Genomic DNA, 20,228 nt, shown 5'->3' on the forward strand with positions numbered 1-20,228 from the left:
ATGGAACTCTTCCTCTTTCATTTCCGACAAACTGGCAATACGCTTGAACAGAAGTTTCTGGGTACCAGAGCGTACGGCACGATAGAGCCAGCAAATCTTGAGGCAATCTTTTCGACTAATTTCAAAGGTGCGCATAGTTATATATAGCATGTAGTCTTGCTAATGGTGTCTAGATTTCGGAATGGGGCCTCGTCGAGACATCACCTTCCCAATGTTCGGTGATGGCATCTTCACCCAAGAGGAGGCTGAGTGGAAACACTCTCGCGATATCCTCCGACCGCAATTGAAACATCAGCAATATGAGAGTCTCGAGGTATTCCGTCCTGCGGTAGACGATTTAATACACCTTCTTCAAGGAAGCAATGGAACGGTCGACTTGCAACCACTTTTCTTCCGCTTAACGCTCGACACGACTACTGCTTTCTTGTTTGGTGAATCGGTTCGTAGCTTAGTCAAGCCGGAAGCGATCGAAGAGAACACATTCGCGAATGCCTTCAACACTGCTCAACAGTGGGTGACGAAAAGATTTCGACTCCTGGATCTCTATTGGCTCGTTGACGGGAGAGAATTTCGACAGGCCTGTCACAACGTTCACAAGTTTGCCGATCAGATCATTGATCTTAATCTTTCCTCTGAGCGCACTGCAAATGAAGATTCAGAACGATATGTCTTTTTAGATACTGTAGCAAAGAAGACATCGGATCGACATGCACTCAGAGGCCAGATAGTCAACCTCCTAGCTGCTGGTAGAGATACAACAGCATGTCTTCTGTCCTGGACGTTGTGAGTCATGATTCAACGCATTCTATATAGTGTACTACTGATATTTGAGTTGCAACAGCTTTCTACTCATACGCCACCCAAAAGTTATGAAAAAGCTACGTGCAGAAATTGCTTCATTATGCACAACAGACACTCCGCTAAACCGAGATAATCTGAGAAGAATGCCATATCTTAATAATGTGCTCAAAGAGAGTAAGAGATATATTTGTTAAAGTGGGTTTCCTCACAATGCTAAATTACTCAGCTTTAAGGCTCTACCCATCCGTTCCCGTAAATACACGTACTGCAACGAGAACTACGGTCCTGCCAAAAGGCGGAGGGTCAGATAGGAAATCACCAGTCCTTATACCCAAAGGAAGCACTGTGGCATTTAGCGTATATTCTATGCATCGACGGCCGGATCTCTACGGAATGGATGCCGAGCTGTTCCGACCTGAGAGATGGGATGAAGAAATGCCAATGAACAACAACCCGACTAATGCAAGATGGGGTTATCTGCCATTCCACGGAGGTCCTCGAGCCTGTCTTGGGCGTGAGTTGTCTGAACTAGAAAGCGATATTGGAACTTAATAACGCTGACAGTTTATTTCAGTTGACTTCGCGCTCAGCGAAGCTGCATATGTGACTGTGCGCTTATTACAGGGTTTTGGATCTATCAAGCTCCCTGAGGGAGAGCAAGTTGGACTGGTAGGCTTGGAAGAACAAACAATGACACTCGTGATTTCTATCAAGAATGGATGCAAAGTTTGTATAGGCTAGTTTCACATCTACCATCAATGGGGTGTTGGTTTGCGTAATCAGCTTCAACATGGTGCACAAGGAAGGACCATACTGTGTTTCCAAACCATGCTTCACTCCTGCATCATCACTGCAGCTTCACTCCATCACTTAGCCTTGAGCATCTCCTGTGCATCAACCCATGGGCTCCTTTACCTGCGGTGTACAACTCTTACTTTTTTTATTGTTGAGACAGTGCTTCCGTTGGCTTGCCAACATAGAGCTGTAGTCTGCGACAGTTTGGATACCTTCTTTGCTATCGTAGTCCTGCTCAAATCCTTGTCGCCCAGGATGGCGCATGGTAATGGCGCTGTCTAAATACCGTCATGTGATGATACTGGCATGTGTGGAAAAATGTCGAGAGAACTTTTTTTAGCTAAAGCCACTCCCTGTATCACGTAAAACCCTGTGTGTCGGAAATGACCAATGACAGGGGAAGGATACCGCCTTTCTCGACATGGTTCTCATTGGTTTCATGGGCGGAGATGCCTGTCGAACGAGTATGCATTCACTTGTCGTACAGAAGAAGAAACATAAGAAATAATTAGAACTAGTTATCGTGGCCACAACGTTTATCTTTGTGCCACTGCCATAATCGGCAATGCCTTTCTCCTCGTCCTGCGATTACATGAAAACGAAGGCCAGAGGTACGACAAAGATATTAAATTGCTTTTTGCGGGTAAGCTTTATGAAAATGCTTTTCGTCTCGTCCAGCTGATCATGTGTAGCCTCCGGTGATCTAAGGAATTTGATCAAGACTATCCGTAGTTTACCGGATTCTTTCAGTCGCCAAATGGACGTCACAGTCAACGACTGGGAGTTTGATGTCGTGGCGCGCAACGCGGTGATACTTCTTTTGATTTTCGCTTCTTTCAACGACAAAACTTCGAGTCAACCTTCATTTGACTCTACAGTCGAGGCACTAATCCATGTGTGGTCCTCCCCTCTTATATCAACCGGGATCAAGGTAGCCTTGGCAGCGGACCTCTGATTAGCGGTATACAAGATCCGGTGGATCCGAATTACATCTGAAAACTGCTGCTTCTGCTGCTTCAATCTGACAGAAGGTATCAGAATTCGAGCTTTCTTAAGTTGAACACAATGAATCATATAAGTTCATTATCTATTGCTATATACCAGTGCTTCATGCAATCTGCTCAGCATTGCTAGGGTTTACTGACTACTTAGCGTCTTGTGGTTTGATATTCGGAGTGCTCAGTCGCGCAGGAGTTCTAGGATGTAGTACAGATCACCTGATTGGCCACCTGATTGCGGCACGGTTGGAAGGATTGCAGCGCAGCGTATCAGACCGCATCCTTCAAACTGCTCATTGGTTGGGAACAATGAGTCATAAGGGCTTACTGCCAATCACTATATACTGTGCCGTGCTACAGTCTGCTGAGCTCCTCGGTACCGCCAAGAAATAATGATGGCTGAGCACGCATCATGAGAGGCACGAAGAGGCAGAACGGCTGTACAGTGTGGTTTTGGTGAGCAGGGTAGAGGTAATTAGCCTGCGGAATCTATCTACAATAGTGATTCTGTCTAACTTGTCAGGAGTGCTGTGCGAACTAGGAATTTAACTATGTAGGAGCAGTGGAAATGCTAAGACCGGCGCTGACTCAGTGGGTGCTGAAATGTGAAATGGATAACCCTGACCTGGTGGCAACCGGGAGAAATTTGATTAAAATGCCCAAGATCTTGGGCAAGCACAATGTAGCTGAGGGGTTGCAGAGGTAGGCGCTGGCTAGATGGGAGAAGGTGGCCAGACACCAGCATCGAGATACGTCGGCAGGCTGACACTTATTTTCAGACAACCCGAACATAATAAAATAACCAAAATAGGGGTAACCGGCGAGAAGAGGGTGACACATTAAACAGCAATAGCGTAGAAAACTAGGCTTATGAATTTAAGGCTCATTAAAATGGACAACAAAGATAGAAACGAGCACCTCACAGCTGTACAGCCTGATTTAGAAGAACCTCTGTCGATCCAATAGCTTGCGTGTAATCTAAAATAGGATTGCAACGGGCAATGCATATACGGTCTCGTTGTATCTGCACTACCCCCAGTGGATTAACTACACAACAAGCCACATCAATCACCGCTCACCTCGACCTTGCAGCCCTCTGCTATCGTCAGAACCACGTTTGATCGCTGCTTCTCAACACCGACTAGCTCAAGACGCTCCCCTTGCGGAAGCCTTATGTCTGAAAATCTCTGGAGGAGGCGCACAATGGTGTAACTAGCTACTGTGAGCGCAAAGTCGGCTGGTAGCACACTCGTTAGCCCAAAATATACGCTTCAAGCTAAGCATGCTCACCTCCAGGGCATCTCCTCGGCCCTCCTTGGAAAGGAATGTAGCCCCACTTGGGATTTTTGAGGTTATGCTTCAAAGGCATATCTTCGTCCCATCTCTCGGGGCGGAACAGCTCCGCATCCATGCCGTACAGATCCGGTCGTCTATGCATAGAGTACACACTGAACGCAACTATGCTCCCTTCTGGAACGAGAACTGGGTCGGTTCTATTCGGTCCGCCTCCCGTGGGAAGTACAGTTGTCTTTAAAGCTGTTCGAACATTGACAGGAATAGGCGGGTAGAGTCGCAACGCTGTGCAGGCTGAGCTCTAGTGCTATGTAGTATTGGAATTGGAGAACATACTTTCTTTGAGCACGTTTGTTAAGTATGGCATCTTCCTAAGATCTTCCCGTGTAGGGTTTGAGCCTGCGACACACATCGCCGCGATTTCTGTGCGCAACTTATCCATAACTTGCTGGTGGCGAACGAGCAAGAAGCTGTGGAAGTCAGCGAAGCACTAGTAAAAGCGCAAGTCGTATTGATTTACAATGCCCAAGAGAGAAGACTGGCTGTTGTGTCTCTTCCCGCCGCTAAAATGCTGATTGCCTGGGCTCGAAGAGTGGTTCGGTTGGATGTGGTCTTTGTGATAGAGCACATGAAACTGTGTGTTTCCGGATATTCAACTTCGGCCGATACCTTCTGCACATGGCCATCGATGCTACGATCTACAAAAGCATGAATGTCCTGGCAGGCCTGGCGGAATTCCTTACTGTCTATCAGCCAGTAAAACCTAGCGAACCTTAGCCTCTTGATAATCCACCGTTGTGCTGTATCAAATGCATCCGAAAAGCGATACTCTTTGGACCCGCGTGCGCCCCTTAGGCTACTATCACACTTGCCAAAAAGGAAGCTTGTGGTGGTGTCGAATGTCATACGGAAGAATAAGGGCTGAAGGTCGACCGTGCCTCCGCACTCTCTGACTGCCTGGACCAACTCATCCACCGAGTCACGGAACATCTCAAGATCGCTGTAATACTTGTGGTGCAGTTGTGGGCGCAACAGGTCCCGGGAGTGTTTCCAGTCAGGACCCTCTTGGGTGAAAATGCCATCACCAAGCATTGGCAATGCAACGTCCCGGCGTGCGCCAATCCCAAAGTCTGTTGGCCATGTCATCTCTTGGCCACTGCCCTACCCTATTCAGCAGGGTAACGCCTACCTTTGGACTGAGTGGACAGAATGGCTTCTAGATTAGCCGGCTCCATTGTGCCAAACACCTTGGTTCCAAGGAACTTTTGTTCCAGCGTGCTTCCAATTTGCCGGAAGTGAAACAAGAACAGTTCCATCAATCGCAACTCTGCATCTGCCTGAACCATCTGCTTAAGGCGATCAAGACCGAAAGGCCAATGAACGTGCAGAGTTGGAGGCGGACGGCACCCGTGACGGATGCTAGTAGTCCTATCTCTCTTGTACAACTTAGCAACGCCGACACCGGATATGTCCCTACTTACAACTCGCTGCCCTTTATAAGCTATATACACGCTGATCGCTCTTGCCATCACCACAGGGACGACTAGAAATAGTACCGCCAACATTGTATGTATCTTCCAGGATGAAATCTGTATCAGGAAGGCAGTGGAGACTTGGTCGAAGCATAATATAAGATGTCTGATGTATCTTGGCATGACTGTCTGTCGTCAGTTTGCTGGTGTTTCATGCTACACTCTTAGGCACTTACGGCTTCCTATTTCCATAAGCAGGTGACCTTTGATTCCACACCAAGGCTCTGTTGCTTAGTCGCAATCTTGCCCAAATAGTACAAATGTCTATCAGTGATGCCATGGGTTGATTTTCTTTCTGACGAGCTGAGAATAATGAATTGATGATATCTATCTAGTGTAACCTCTTTTTTACAGTCGTGTACCAGGTGGATTTATATCCCGCTTACTGATGAGTATGTTCTGGAAGCTGTAAAAGCGCGTGGCGCAATAGTATGGCAGGCCGGCGAACTAGTCAGCTGATGCTTGGCTGTCGCACAGGCTTACCCCAAAATCTCGCAAAGGCGCTGAGATTGATCCTAGGATTGCGCTTATATTGTTTGATTAACCTGCGTTTAGATGGACAAGTCCACTGCCTAAGTCCATATACGAGCCCGGATAAAGATTTCTCTTTCTTCAAACCATTTCAACGGGGGGCTGTGGCAACCTACAGGGTCGTTTCTGTTGGATAATGGATTTATTTGCTAACTATCGCAGTGGGAGCGCGAGTATATATAGGTGAAATATTTGGTGGCTGGGCCCAGCCACCCAAAACCTTTTACCTTCACCTTTTACATTTAACAGTTTCGCCCGGCGTTGATGTTGACGCCAAAAGAACGTACCACTACAATGTACGCAAGCGCCGGTGCCCGTTATCACACCACCAGAGTAAGACCGCGCAGCGCAATCGGCAACACATGTACAAATATTAGTACCGTCTTTCATGACACTTTTGCACAAGGATTGTAGGCTTTCAATCCAACCTCTTATCTAGGCCTGCTATGTATTACATGCCCTCCAAGGTCTGACTCTGGCTACCATTGACACATTGATCCCCAAGCGTAAGGAACTCGCATTAGTGATCCATCAGGCTGCAGTTGCAGAACTCAATGGCGAATCAATGTCATGTCGGTGAGAAATAATGCATGGTTTCTAAAAAAAACAAAGCACATTCTGCGAGGTTGCGTAGCCACAGAACGGTCGGCTGATCATGTAGCCAATCGGTATGCATTTTGAGATACTTATAAACAAAATAGAACGACTAACTTCCCCAGTCCGCTTAATAAGGAAATACGAGAATCTTGGCCATCTCGTGGACGGTCTGCATGAAGACGGGATTTTTTCTTCGCCCGATTCGCAAGGTTCTGCTTGGTTAGCGATTCTCGAGGAAGGGAGCCAGGCGTAAGGGGCAAGTCGTGGTGTGAGGAAGTAGGGTTTGCGTAAGGGAGACTGCCCTGTGTAAGCGAATCTAATTGCACAGTGTCCCACATAATCTATGTTCAATATTTCGTGGTGTGGTGTGAGAGAGAGGGCCTGGCGTAAGGCGTCTAGTGTGAAGTCCAAGGTCTGGCTTGACGTAAACGGCCTGTTCTAAGGGAGAACAGAGGATGCATCTTCTCTGTTGAACTCTTGCTGTCCTCGGTTTTGATAGAGTAGATTGCATCAATCTTCCATTGCATTCATGTGCATAGACCTTGTTTACTAGATGAAATCAGGTAAGAAGGTCGAGAGATAGAAGCCTTATCTGCGCGTCCTGGTTTTTCGTCACACCTAACCATATAAAAAGGATCGCCCAGGAAACAACCTACATGTCAGGCCAGAATCAAAGAAAAGGAACAATGCAGACGGCTTCCTGGAAGGGACAAATGGGTTCTCGCATAGATTTCGCATAGTCAACTTCGCTCTTGTGCCCTGTATTGCGAGATTGCTTATCGAAGTGTTGATTACTAGCCCTATCCCTAGTAAGCTCCACTTCTTTTCCAAACAGACACATTTGAATCAACTTACAGTAATTAGTTAGCTTACGCGAGTAGTAGATTTGCAGACACAAGTCAGAGCTACGAAGAGAGCTCGTGTACTGATATATGATGCTTTGGCTTGAGTAGTGCTTCTGAATCCTATTCCACACCTTGTACGAAACCTAGCCGTGAGATTTTGGCGTTTGGTGTTGTCTAAACGATAACCTATTGCGACAAGGCAGGCGGAAAGATTCTATGGAGGGGGCTTTGAGCGAGTTAGCAAGCAGCACTTGGGTTCTCTCCGTAAAACTGCCTAGGGAAAGTCAACAACCAAGAGAAATACTACACACATCCAGATATTACTGTCCCGAAAACGCCGAGATCATTTCCGAAGGATTTGACATCGACGACGTGGGGCCTTGCCCTCTAACGAGTGTACCCCAATCCCCTACCACACCGATTACGCGAGTGACATCACAGAGCGCTGAATCTTCATACGGGAAAATCGAGCAAGACACTTTCACTACCGCGAGAATGGCAAAACAGCTCCGTAGGTCTGCTAGATTAGTCGTTCTGGGAAAGGGAACGGTCACGAGCGATGAGCAATTACGAGAGACGCGCGCTGATTGTGACGGAGAGGGGACAGCGTCAGTCGAAAAGGGCCAAGGAAAATTCAATTGCAAACGAAAAACCAAGGCAGCTGAAGCGGCAATGGCACTGGTCACACCAACGAAAGAGGTTTTGATAGAAACGGCGATTCCCTCAGACACAGACGAAGATTCGATTGACGCTTCGACGCTTATGGGCCGTATGCCTTGGTTGTTCCAGCTAGAGCCAGGACCAACCTGGGTAGCCCCTATGGCTAGAATGTACTAATCTCTTAAGATGGCGAATGACAAGAGCAATTTATGCTCAGACAAGACTTGGGCGCAAACACACTTTACAAGACAAACAAACCGAGCACCTTTATTTGAATTTGCTGCAAATTGCAGAAGCGTGCACAGGCCAGTCGAGTCCCTTTTCTTAAAAACTTTGGTGTTGATTTGTTTGGTCTTAACGTGCTTAAAAGTGGATGCAACTCAACCTAAACGTGCATTAGCTATAACTATGTTAATTGCGTGTAGCAATTTAAACTGGTTAGTTGTCGCAATAGAATTAGGTAAGTAGTTAATAGCTAGTTAACGCTGACTCCAGAAGAATTATGTGACGGTCATTACTGGCGCCTAGCCAATAATAGACGACTCCGCTTCTTGTGATACTGACGTGAACATGTCTTATCTCTCGAGCTGCCCAAACTGTTCGGTATCATTCCGGCTATTCTCTTGGTCCTCGCACAAGTTGACGATCCTTAGTTTCTGCTCCTCACCTCTTCTAGACCACTTCAAGTTAAGTGGCTTTACCCCAATTTGCATGAGCGTTTTCCGACGTTTCCCATGTTTATCGTGTCAGTACCTGCTCTAGAACTGAACCACAGTACTGTGGCATTCGAATAAGCGGCTTGTGAACGGAGCATAACTACCCCGATCTCTAGTCTTTCTATCCCAACTGAACTTGATGGTGAGGTTGACAATAATGATGCCCTTTCGATCCAGCATCCATATAGACGGAAATATCACAAAAAGATTGTACGTTCGCACAGGTATGCTGATGTACATAACAGTAAGGGTGACTCGTTATCTATCTGAATTACTTTCCTCCATTAGGAAGGCTGCAGCTCAGGACAGACTCTAGGGTATGAGTTCTATTACAAGAAAGACAGGAGAACAAATTATTCAGCCTAGCTGCGTATGTGTGTCGTTTAGAAGTCACCCCACCCCGCCCCCCGCAATTCGGGCAAGTCTTTCCATAACCGAGTCCATTTCGCGATGTCACGTACGCGCACTCTTCCGGTCTCGCATGGGCATACATCAACCTTTTCAAGGAGGGAAGTGCCATCGTCAACAAGATCGCTGTTGATAACAAATGTTCTTTTCTTTTCAATGTTCAATCTGAGCGCCCAGACACTCACTTATGAACCACGGCACCCAAACCTCTTTCACCCAGATCCCCACTGCACGTAGGCCTGCAAGGACTTGGTAGCATCCGTCCAGCGTTGCACAGTCCCCAAATGCTGTCTCGCCGCCTGCGATAGTGATACCTTCCGTGATCGTGCCGTCGATAGCGAAGAACAAACTGTACCGTCCGCCAACTGCCATAATCAGTGGTAACGGCATAGAAACTACGTCGCGTTTGGTGGGTCGTAGCAAGGTGCGCAGGCGGTTGAAATGCGTCGCTGCCCAAAGCGAAAGTTGTGCTAGTGCGGTTGATTCGCTGCCGTTTGGGGTTTTTGTTTCGATGGAAACCGCGATGGGGTCTTGTCTCAAGCTTTGTACGCTCGCGCTCGTGTGGTTGATACTATCAATCTCGTTGCGTGAATCCGCAAGCACCTGCTGGACAAGATGTGATGGGATCAAACTATCATCGCAGACCAACGCGTAATCGACTAGCTTAGATTCCGTGTTACTGAACCCGGTCTTTGGGACGAGGTGTGGATTTGGTCGGGCTGATGTAATGTTCTGTTGTTGAATACCCGGCAGGTGCATGCACACCTGGCGCAGCATCATGAAGTGCACGTCGCTATTCCAGCGCGGCTCGGCAGCATCCGAATCCTGCAACTTGTGAGTTTTATCTCTTATCTCTTCCATGATCTCCAGCTCCATCAAGATCTTCCCGTTTGACGGCAGCGCGCTAGGTGTTTGGCTCCACCACCAATCCTCTGCTTCCACACGTCCCTCAACATCAGACCTGATCTCATGCGGTATCACACCTTTTCCCCTTCTTATGTTTTCCACCTCGCGCACCAGCTGTTGTATTGTGTCTGGATAATTCTTCTCTTCCAAATGCATCCTCTTTACCCTGCGATCCAGCAAGCTGAGATCCACCATGCTCTTTACTGGGCTCTTGGACCTGCTCATCGCTCTCCTACTCGAGCTGGATGTGACTGTCGTCTCGGTAATGACGCTCTCAGTATCTACTGGCGTACGGAAAGACCGGGAGCTTTGTGATTGAGTATCGGCGGATATCCAGTGGTGTGCGGATGTGGTAGACGGTAGACTGGTGAGGCCAGGTTGCCTGAGCATCCGTAGCTCTGAGGGAAGATGTTTTGCAGTGCAATTGTTGCCTATGTCTTCCATGTTTTGCTCTCCCTCACTTCCTTCCGCGATATGGAACGCCGCAACGTTTACCTCCACCGACACAATCTCGTCTCTAATGGACTGTTGACGACTCTTCGATCTCGTTACCCGCGCATTGGGTTTTTTGTTGTCTCGTATCATTTTTGTCTGTATCCTAGCGGCCGAACACGATTTTGCTGTGTGGCAGGTAGCTCGCAGCGCATCATCGGCGCGGCCTTTCTCCGATCGGTTATGCGCCACGAAGACGGCCTCCAACCAGTCGTGGATGCTGCGCGAGTCTGAATAACGCGATGAGTCTGGTTGTTGTGAAGGAATATCAGAGTATGAAGATTTTGTGCCGCGCAAGGCGTGAGTATTCATTGCGGATGTATGTGTGATGATACACTGCACGCGGATAGAGAGTGTGGAGCTGTTAGTGGTTGACAAGGGTTGGGCTAATACGCTGGTTGTCGGGGCAGCGAGCGACTCGCTTGGGGTCTACCGTGCTCATGCACCCGAGCCACCCGAACACAAACAGGGTTCTAGAAAGACTTGTCTCGCTGCCGTCTCCGGGTGGCGCCTTTCGAAGGCCTTTGCCCGGTTTTCACCTCGTGGTTTCAGGAGTCTGTCTGTTGCCTTGCCTTAGTATCCATATACTTACTGGGCACGGTCCACAGCGTAAAGGCCGCCTAATCACCTGAGGGCGTCGTGAGGCATTGCGGCAACAAAGGACACTTTGAGCTAGACGCGCACAATGATCTAATCTGATTTGATTTGATTTCATCGAGTCCCACATAATTGCAGCCGCGAAGTGCAGCCATGCCCGGTAGGCTGGCCTGGCAAACAGCCGACACGGTGCGGACGTTGATCCGCGCCGGCCCACTTCATCCCAGAGGGACCATCTCTCCCCAGAGGCCTGTCGTTTTCCTCTCATCACTATCTAAACTATGGCGCCTACCTTATCTAGACCGCGATTCTACTAATAAGATGTTGTGTTTCTAGGCTCGTAGAGGCGCGCTGCCTCATCTGTCGCGTCCGTTGTACCTACAGTCTCCCCCCAGCGCTCGGCTATCGTCCACGCGCGTACGACCCCATCTCGCCTACTAAGGATCTGCGTCTGCTCTAAATACTGGATAACTTTTATGGCTAGCTGTCGCGTGCTTAGGATGGCCTGGAGGTTGTCTCCTCTGGACAGGTTGGTGAAGACACGGTTCCGGACATTCCTGCGCTTGCTGTAATTGAGAAGGATGTGCGCGACGGTCTGTCGACTTGCTCCGCAGTCGCAGCGCGGGCTGGTGACATCTAGTATTCTTCGGCCGAAGAGGGAGTCGTTGAATCCGATTTTCTCAGTCCGTAGCTGTACTAGCAGTGCGCTCTCTCGTTTAGTGAACCCCTCGTGGAGCCGGAGTACCTTTCTAGTGGGCGTCGGTGTATGTCTGTAGATTGCTCAACCCTTTGTGTCTGTACACCACTTTGCTATCCATTCCCTTTCTGCTTGTGTCTTGCACCAGCTTTTCACTGTCGACCTTATGGCATATGAGTTAGCAGGCGCATTTGCTGATAAGCTTCTACGGCCGTCTTCCCTGCATCGGGTGGCCTCCTTGGCCGCTTTGTCTATGGCCTTGTTTCCGGGCATGCCCAAGTGGGCTGGTATCCAATGGACAGTCGCTGTTTGTCCTCTATCCTGGAGCTGCTGAATCTGTTGCGCGATATCCGCGAGAATATAGGTGCCTGGTCGTCCTTCCGCCTTCGCGATGGACCAGATGGCAGCTTGATTGTCTGTATATATGGCGACGTCTCATCGCACACCGTTTCGGCTCGCCCGCTCTTGGACGATCTGCAGTGCTAAGCTGATGCTTTGTGGCTCTGCTGCGTATACCAGCGACGCTGTATCTGGTCCCATATGCACGGATCGTGTCTGTTGTGTGAGTGGACACAATGCTGCAGAGCCTATTTCGCCTTCTATACCGTAGACGCGCACAAAGCGTCACGTTTGTTTTCAGACATTGAAGATAGGGATATGGTGGGAATTCAATACAACATTGTGTCAACAGCCTGAAACGATTGGAGCATCGGTGAAAGCAGAAGAGTTCTCTGCGTTCGCCTTTTCTGTCCAACGAACCTCTCGGCATCCACGCTCCTAAGATCAAAACAGCTTCCAACGCTGAGAAAACTATCCTTGTTCTTTTTACCTCCCCTCTGGACCTCCAAATGTCCGATAGAGATGAAAGTTCGCGAATGGACAGGAGTGAACTGGAAAGGGAGCGCCTAACGGGCTCAGGGAGAAGATCGCCAACATGAGCAACATTGCGAGGATTTTATTCGGAGGCTGTCCACCTAGAGCAACAGTAGGAATAGATCTGTGCGTAAGAATCACGGCTTTATAAAAATCGTGAAAGCGACAATCCGAAGGTCCGAAGTGCAAGTTCGTCCCGTCTCGGGGAGCGTCCCGTAACCCAGGGATGGACATTACTGTACACCGTCAATGCAACAACTGGACAGCCTCGTGCACGTCCCGGGTCTAGTTTGCAGCTTCTGTGGCTTATCGTACCCCGCACTTGTTAGGGACAGATTCCTCCTATTAGAAGATCGTTGTACTTACCCCGCTCCCTCCCTCAATGCCAGGGTTCAACTAATCGGAAACCCCAGAATAATCATAGTTACAGATCTGGGATCGCACGTGACAAGTGGTATGGAGTAAAGCACTGTGCAGTCTGGTTTATTTTCTACGTACTGATTAAAGCTAGGCCGAGCGACCCAAATATCAAGCTAAGGCCTACGAAACGTGGCGATGAAACAGAAGCCCACTCAGACGTTCGATTGCTGATAGCATCGCATGTCGTTTCTACGATGATTCGGAAGAAAAGGTTGGCTGGATGGTTTACTTCGATGAATACCCTAGAGAAGCCTTGGTGGATGGAATGAAGGCCACAGTAAAGGCGCGCTCAAAGCCTAGAAGCGAAACATATCCTTGTATCGATTCGTACCTTGAAGGAGAAGAAGAGGGATCGGATAACCACGTAGCCTTATGAAACATATCCACAGTCGAGACCTGCAGCCTCTTCCACGTGCATATAGAAATGCCCCGCACTTGTCTGCAACGCTGGCAAACCATTCTTGCTTCTACTAGCAAACACACCCACGCCACCGTTCTGTTAATTCTTCTCTGATCATCTTACACCCAGCATGTGCTCTATCCAAATCACTACATATCTTAACTGTCGCCGAAACCCTCAACATCAAGTGAGAGGGGATTATCTCCGGTGTGATACAGCACGACAACGTCAAGATCAGACGCTGTGCATGCCCCCAACTTTACAACTCAGAGACTTGCCTCTCTCTCTTGACGCTCAGGATACGAATGTAGGTGGGAGATGCCCTACATGCGATGCAAGGACGCCGTCCAATTCATCGGACTGAGTTCGGTGAGTACCCCAACCAACCCTCTTACAACGCTCACGAGCAAGGTTGCATGCTTTACCATGAAGTTGTTCAAATTCACTATTTTGTTACTTTATTAGCTAGCTCACTTTCAGTTGCAGCATGACATACAATTTACCGTCCTTTTTAGAGACTTTGTATACTTCGTAGGGTATCTTAGCCTTGTCGATGGTCGGATTTGTGTTACAATGTAGATCAAGGACGATGTGCATCTTAGAGGAGTTGTTAGCGGCCATTAAATGAGAGTAGTAGTCATTTCCCAGCTCGTAGCTGATTTGAGAAAAGAAACTCTTATTAATCGCGCTTTCCTCGAGCTCGTATGTGACTTGGAAGCGGAGCACAACTCGCTTCGGTATGGTGCGCTCCTCCATCACGTCGGTACGGTCTTGCGAGTAGGCTGCACAGCACTTTGGCATGAGCCAGCCTGGCCCGTAGAGAGTCCAAGCAATAGGAGCTTCCGCTATAGTATTCCCTTGTGTATAATAGTAATGTAGTTGGAAAGCGGACGCGTTGTGTAAATGATGCTTGCGCGGTCAGGGGCGGTGTGGAGAGGCGTCAACGTGCGATCGTTTGAAGTACAAAGTATCGTCGTTAGTTGTTGCAGATCTATGACGAGTTAGCAAATATTCCCTAGTAAAAGCGCAGAAAAACTTGCTCTATAATGTTGGTTGCATGTGGTTGTAACGATGGTGCATGGGAAGATGCCAATGCCGGCATGTTCTTGGCATAGGGTACTGACCTTCGCCACGCCTAGTGCGATGTGTTAAGGTACCTGAACAAAATTAGGTATTTTGACTTCCAAATTTCACGAGGCGCTGTCATGTTCTTCAGCTTGAACTATTGTGTTCGGATTTAAGACTAGGCTTCTTGGTTGTCTCTTGCACTGCACCTATGTAATTACGTGGATGTTGACACCTTGCCACCAAAGTTACGACAGCTCTTCTTTGTAGCAGAAGCGAGCCCGAACTCTCACAGAGCTACCACAATACACAAACTGCCATTGCAACCTCTTGCTCATATCTAGCTAAGTCCTAGACTTATTAAGTTATCTCACTAGGCATACGATCTGCTGGAGCCACGTGATAGCATAGCCACGTGATAGCATAGCCACGTGACAGTTTACGAGTAGGAGTTACGGCGCAGCGTCTGAGGAAAAATGACTCCAGCTTTGGTGAGAGTAGTAGAACGAAAAAATCGATTTCTCACTAAAACAGTGTCTCACTACTCCACCACCCTGAAGTATGGCGAGCTGGGGCAAACTTATATAATAGAATCCAAGAAAAATAACTACCTCCGCGTATTTTTAAGAATGCGCATTGCATGCAAAGTATCCTCTAGACAAACAGGGGCACCTACTCTTTTTTAAGCGTTTTCACGCCAAGATCGCCCTTTTTGACAGAGAAATGCAAAAAAAATCTACCACAATATATCCGTTATATAGCAAATATCCACCTCCTACATCGCGCTGTCCAATATCTAATGGTGGTGGAAATGTAATGTGAGGTAGGAAAAAACCAGCTGTCACCAAAATCTTGCGCGGCTCCCACCAAAGCACGAATCATTTCTCCTCAAACGCTCTGCGGAGCCAGCTACTCGTAAGCTGGCACGTGCTTATGCTATCACGTGCTTGACTTATCACGTGGGTAAGGCGCAGCGTCTGACTAGTGAGATAAAGACTTTTAGATAGCATCGCCTTAAGTGTAGTCGGCCGCAGGGCTGCGAGTGGCGATCAACTCATGCGGAGTGTCAACATCTGTCGGTACTTTTAAGCGAATTCGTCCAGTTACGGCTATCGCTGCTGCTCGCCGACACGACTCTACACGTCCCTGAAACGCGCTTGAACTACGGAGTCAGCAGCCAGCTGTGCATAGCGTGGCTTTATCTCACTAGTCAGACGCTGCGCCGTATCCACGTGATAAGTCAAGCACGTGACAGCATAAGCACGTGCCAGCTTACGAGTAGGAGTACGGCCACCGCCCACGCAATCCAGCCAGGTGGTTCGTGCACGGCGTCTGATTAATGAGATAAGCGTAGCTACGTGATGGAGCGGCGTGGCGCGGCTCCCGCAAGCAAGCTTGAGGACAGGCGCTGCCACGTACTGTCAGCGCGCTTACTGAAGGAGCTGGCCAGTACCCTTGGACCTTGGAAGGACTAGTAACTCATCTCTTTGAATTATTGCCACGAAAATACGCTGACAGATAAGTAGTGGCAAACGAGGCCGCGCTCCCATGCAACCGACAAAACCGGAAAATCAAAACAACCGGGCTCATCCCACCAAAACCTACCATCCGCAACGCGAAATATCTCTACAACTACGTAACGTGCATCCCTTCGTACCGGAACAACCGGTGTGGCGGAACACTATTTCTTGGGCAGGTAAACAAGAGGCAGAAACGCTTTTAGATACATGCTCCAAATCTCTTATCGATTTTCCTTGCCTATATCCTACACACAGCTAACGTTCAGATAGAAAAATACACAGCGGTGTGGGTATATGTCGTCAATACGCCGGCGGCAACATTTCGTGTCTCAACTAGCACGTCAGCCTACGCAACTATTCTACTCTGAACTCTGTTGTCGGTGATCTTCGGCGATCATCTGAGTATCGAAGTTTCAGATCGTTGTCTCCAAATACTAGATAATGATCTGTGGTGGTGACCAGAAAGTTTCTCCGTCGCTAGAGCGATTGGCAAAATCCGCGATGAGAAGTTAGCGCAACGAGCCCAGCTTTGTCATCTGTAATCTATATTCACGTGACTCTTTTCTTAGCCAGTCATCTATTGTCAGCACAACATGAAGAACATCTACTATTGGGACATGTACACAGTAGAGGAAGCTGTGAAGTATACAACAGCAACCATGGACCCCGCCAGTCGGGCACTTGCCCATGAATTGCCTCCTAAGTTGCGCAAGAACATCTCTGCTCGAGCTAGACATGGTTGATTGATTGATTGATTTATTAGTCCTAATGTCCATCCCTAAGACCCGGGACGCACCCCGAGACGAGACGGTTTTGCACTTCGGACCTTCGGAACATCGAACGCGCAACTTAATAAAACTGTGATGAATGTACATAGATCTATACTATTACTGCTTCAGCAGGACAGCCTTCGAGCAAGATCTCTGCAAAATTGAACATGTCGCTGATCTTTTCCTCAAGACGGTTCGTCCCCTCTTTACTATTCGACCCCTGTCCAAACACGACGTTACATCTCCATTATATATTCGGATATCTACAAAAGAAGCACAGGTATTAGAAATAGTTGTCTCAGAGTTTAGCACTGCTAAATGGTCAAGATTGTGAATGCCGGCAGTTTCGCCGTGCGGAGAAGGAAACGAACAGAAGCCTCCCTAGGTAGCGAGATACATGTAACCATGTTGAAATGATGACATAATGCCGTAATATATTCGTGCTCTATTCCCAATTGATCAGTGTATCTAAAAATAGGTGTGGCGCTTGTTGTGGGTCTTCAAACGAGAACGAGTGCGGAGTCGCTCGCAGTACTCTCCATCACCGCGCCCATGGCCGACCTTCGATGCAGAACAAGGCCCAAAGCCAGCAATACCTGACACTGTGCGAAGAGAGTGCCCTCGTCAAGTTCATCTTACACATGTCAGATCTCGAACGGCCCGTGTGAATCAAACACACTCCCTCGCTCGCCTTCATCGCTACCCACGGCCGACCCGCGACGAACAGACCCTCCAAACCCCCAGGCAAAAACTGGACAAAGGCCTTCGAGAAACGCCGCCCAAAGACGGCAGCGAGACGCGCCACGGCGCTAGACTGGAACCGCCACGAGAATAACATCGCCGATAAGATGACACATGGGTTCGAGGTGATAGCGAAGGTACTGCGCGCTCCAGCTATCGTAGCAGAGAATGTCTATAACATGTAGGAGATCGGGATCATGCTATCTATGATTGGCTCAGTAAAGGTGCTCGTAGGTAAGGGTGATAATAAATATACATAGGCGCGCGTGTGAAGTGGACCACCCATCGCTGTAACTGGACTGCCTTTCCTACTCCTTGATGGGTTAGTTACAGTGAAACTATTTCCTTGCATGCCTAACTACTACTAACTACGTCGGCCGAATGGCGCCCAGCGCTCTGGATATTACTTAATTCACTTTGTCAATCTGTAGTAAAACAACTGTATTAATTTACGGTAGAGCTGCACGCTTAAAGAGATTGGCAAACTTGGCGGGGTGCGGCGCTCGCTTGTAAACTATTCAAAGTGAAACATAGGCACTGGAAGCACGAATAGACCCATTGTTACTCTTTTATTGCTGTCGAAAGTAGTGGTGTTGAAATGGGGGTCCCGCTTATGGTATATCTCCCGTAGTGCCTAAGTTTAATGACTTATACACGTCTTCAGTACTACCCATAATGCAGGTTTTGCCACGATATGATTCTTCATGGTAAAGCTTCAAAAACGACATCTCTTCCTCCTGGTCCGGTTTGGCTAGTGACAGGCCGTACTTATTCTTCGCATCATTCACGTGCATTAAACCCAATATGTTTGCCCGGATGTCTCTCCATCGCGTGAGGGAGAGGCTAACAGCACTAGCTATGAGCATGTGCCATACATGAACCGATTCGGAACGATCACAGGATACCCAGAACCCACATTCGTTTGGCATGACTTCACGAAGCTCTTCAATAGTCCACGGTACACGTGCACAATTGTCATTGCTACGCCTGTCAATAATCATAATTGCCACTAATCGTGCATCTTGGGTCGTTTCGTAAATAGCCCCAGGCTCACCCTCTGTTGCACAGTTAGCTGGAAATTCAGACTACGAGAGTGAGTCTGCACAGAGAGAACTTATCGCGACCTACCCAAAATCTCAGACACCGTAGAGACCAGATGTTCAACGCTCATGGTACTCTATGCTGACTTGCATGTGCTGCTCGAATGTTATTGAAGAAAGATTGGTGCTTCGCTAACGATCAAGAGAACCCCTCCCTATATACCTATCCATGTGTGCGCTTTGTACATTACTCAGCCTGACGTGCCCCACTCTCATTTATCTCCACGAGCCAATGAAAAACCTGCGGCTAGCGCAATGGTGGGCGTGGGCTTATGCCGCTAGGTAGCATCTTCTCCGCGGCGCAGTACCAGCTATTAATTCCCTTCAAGAATAGCGCGGCTTGACTGCTCATAAATCACCGCTAATACTTCGTATACTTGCGGCTTTTCTATGCAATGTATAGTCGCAGATTATTGAGGAGTTGCTTGGTCGGTTCCGGCACACCAGGATGCCTTTCACGAAGGGATGGACGCTAGAGCGTAAAGATACAATTATCTATTTTAAGTAATGCTTCAACATCCACTTCGTAAACTGCACACAGCCACAATAGTCACCTTTGGCAGCCTAGAGTAAATTACACGCTAGCTGGCTAGTCACATGAATCGTAAGTGCGGGTTCAGTTACGCACCAACCGCATTGGGAAGCTGCATGGGAGGCCGCGGCGCAACAACCACAGTTCCCCCGAAAGCTCCTCCTACAACCCACGCTGTTCAACATCTACCTATGGGTCCAGAATCAGAGCGACGTATTGCCAACGACTCTGCGTCCGGTATGCGGCATTGAGGCTCTTTCGTTGTTCTACGCCTAAAGTCAGCGACAATGCGATTGTCGATAACGACTCCGATGACGCCAACGACAACGGAATCACCATCAAGTATGACTATGCGGCAATGCATACAATGGAGACAGGCATGCCGGATAAGACAGAGTATAGCAAACGATAGCTAACTACCTCTAAAACTAATCCAACGTTCAGATTGATGCCTGATCGCTAATTAGCTCGGTACTTCTTCAGGGAGCGCCCTCTATGTATAGCGATTAAGTTATCACCAAAGTTACCAAAGCAGAGTTGCTCTTGAATGTTAGACCTTTGTTCATGTTTAGGATACGTACATATGCTCTGTAACCAGCACCGATACGTTCATCTGTTATGACCACATCCATGACAAACGTGCTCTCTAAGTTTCAAGCGTCGGATCGGTAAGCACTTTGTTTGTTTGTGCTGCTTCAGTCAATAGTCCCGACGCGTCTAACTACTTCTTGCTCATCTGGAACACTCTCATCAACCGTAATTTCTATGTACGCTTAAGCTTACTGGCCTTGTGTGGACTTATGTATCTAACTAACCAACTAAGTAGTTAACTATACCTCGATTTAGCTTATGTCAAAGCAATGACACGCTGACGCATAAGCAATTCACGAGCAAAGTCCCATTTGATGTAAGCGATCATGAATATCGTTTGATCTCAAG

General features: G+C 48.1%; 6 protein-coding genes across 6 annotated transcripts; 2 read left to right on the top strand and 4 right to left on the bottom strand.

Moving 5' to 3' along the window:
• PSV08DRAFT_186513 (cytochrome P450) lies at positions 1 to 1,542 on the top strand (the record flags this gene model as incomplete). Its single annotated transcript, XM_014221456.2, has 5 exons — positions 1 to 127; positions 174 to 783; positions 842 to 975; positions 1,028 to 1,315; positions 1,376 to 1,542. 5 exons carry the CDS (start codon positions 1 to 3, stop codon positions 1,540 to 1,542), a joined length of 1,326 nt encoding a protein of 441 aa, XP_014076931.2.
• A 2,116-nt stretch (positions 1,543 to 3,658) lies between these two features.
• PSV08DRAFT_373689 (cytochrome P450) lies at positions 3,659 to 5,416 on the bottom strand (the record flags this gene model as incomplete). Its single annotated transcript, XM_066093251.1, has 5 exons — positions 3,659 to 3,831; positions 3,885 to 4,172; positions 4,224 to 4,357; positions 4,408 to 5,017; positions 5,077 to 5,416. 5 exons carry the CDS (start codon positions 5,414 to 5,416, stop codon positions 3,659 to 3,661), a joined length of 1,545 nt encoding a protein of 514 aa, XP_065948408.1.
• Positions 5,417 to 7,307: 1,891 nt separating this feature from the next.
• PSV08DRAFT_365102 (uncharacterized protein) lies at positions 7,308 to 8,229 on the top strand (the record flags this gene model as incomplete). Its single annotated transcript, XM_066093080.1, has 2 exons — positions 7,308 to 7,356; positions 7,429 to 8,229. Exon 2 carries the CDS (start codon positions 7,609 to 7,611, stop codon positions 8,227 to 8,229), a length of 621 nt encoding a protein of 206 aa, XP_065948409.1. The 5' UTR covers positions 7,308 to 7,356; positions 7,429 to 7,608.
• Positions 8,230 to 9,015: 786 nt separating this feature from the next.
• PSV08DRAFT_13161 (methyltransferase type 11) lies at positions 9,016 to 10,908 on the bottom strand. Its single transcript, XM_066091820.1, has one exon. It carries the CDS (start codon positions 10,884 to 10,886, stop codon positions 9,330 to 9,332), a length of 1,557 nt encoding a protein of 518 aa, XP_065948410.1. The 5' UTR covers positions 10,887 to 10,908; the 3' UTR covers positions 9,016 to 9,329.
• Positions 10,909 to 11,437: 529 nt separating this feature from the next.
• On the bottom strand, positions 11,438 to 12,408 carry PSV08DRAFT_411859 (uncharacterized protein; the record flags this gene model as incomplete). The annotated part of the gene is made up of 4 exons (XM_066093911.1): positions 11,438 to 11,568; positions 11,610 to 11,941; positions 11,978 to 12,284; positions 12,315 to 12,408. The coding sequence occupies 4 exons, from the start codon at positions 12,406 to 12,408 to the stop codon at positions 11,528 to 11,530; spliced, it is 774 nt and encodes a 257-aa protein (XP_065948411.1). The 3' UTR covers positions 11,438 to 11,527.
• Positions 12,409 to 13,737: 1,329 nt separating this feature from the next.
• On the bottom strand, positions 13,738 to 14,449 carry PSV08DRAFT_13171 (uncharacterized protein). Its single transcript, XM_014221462.2, has 2 exons — positions 14,058 to 14,449; positions 13,738 to 14,006 (listed from the first exon to the last, which is right to left on the bottom strand). Exons 1-2 carry the CDS (start codon positions 14,360 to 14,362, stop codon positions 13,856 to 13,858), a joined length of 456 nt encoding a protein of 151 aa, XP_014076937.2. The 5' UTR covers positions 14,363 to 14,449; the 3' UTR covers positions 13,738 to 13,855.
• Between the last annotated feature and the right edge of the window lie 5,779 nt (positions 14,450 to 20,228).

Source organism: Bipolaris maydis, assembly GCF_028858645.1.
Source record: "Bipolaris maydis strain C4 unplaced genomic scaffold PSV08scaffold_13, whole genome shotgun sequence".
Taxonomy (NCBI): domain Eukaryota; kingdom Fungi; phylum Ascomycota; class Dothideomycetes; order Pleosporales; family Pleosporaceae; genus Bipolaris; species Bipolaris maydis.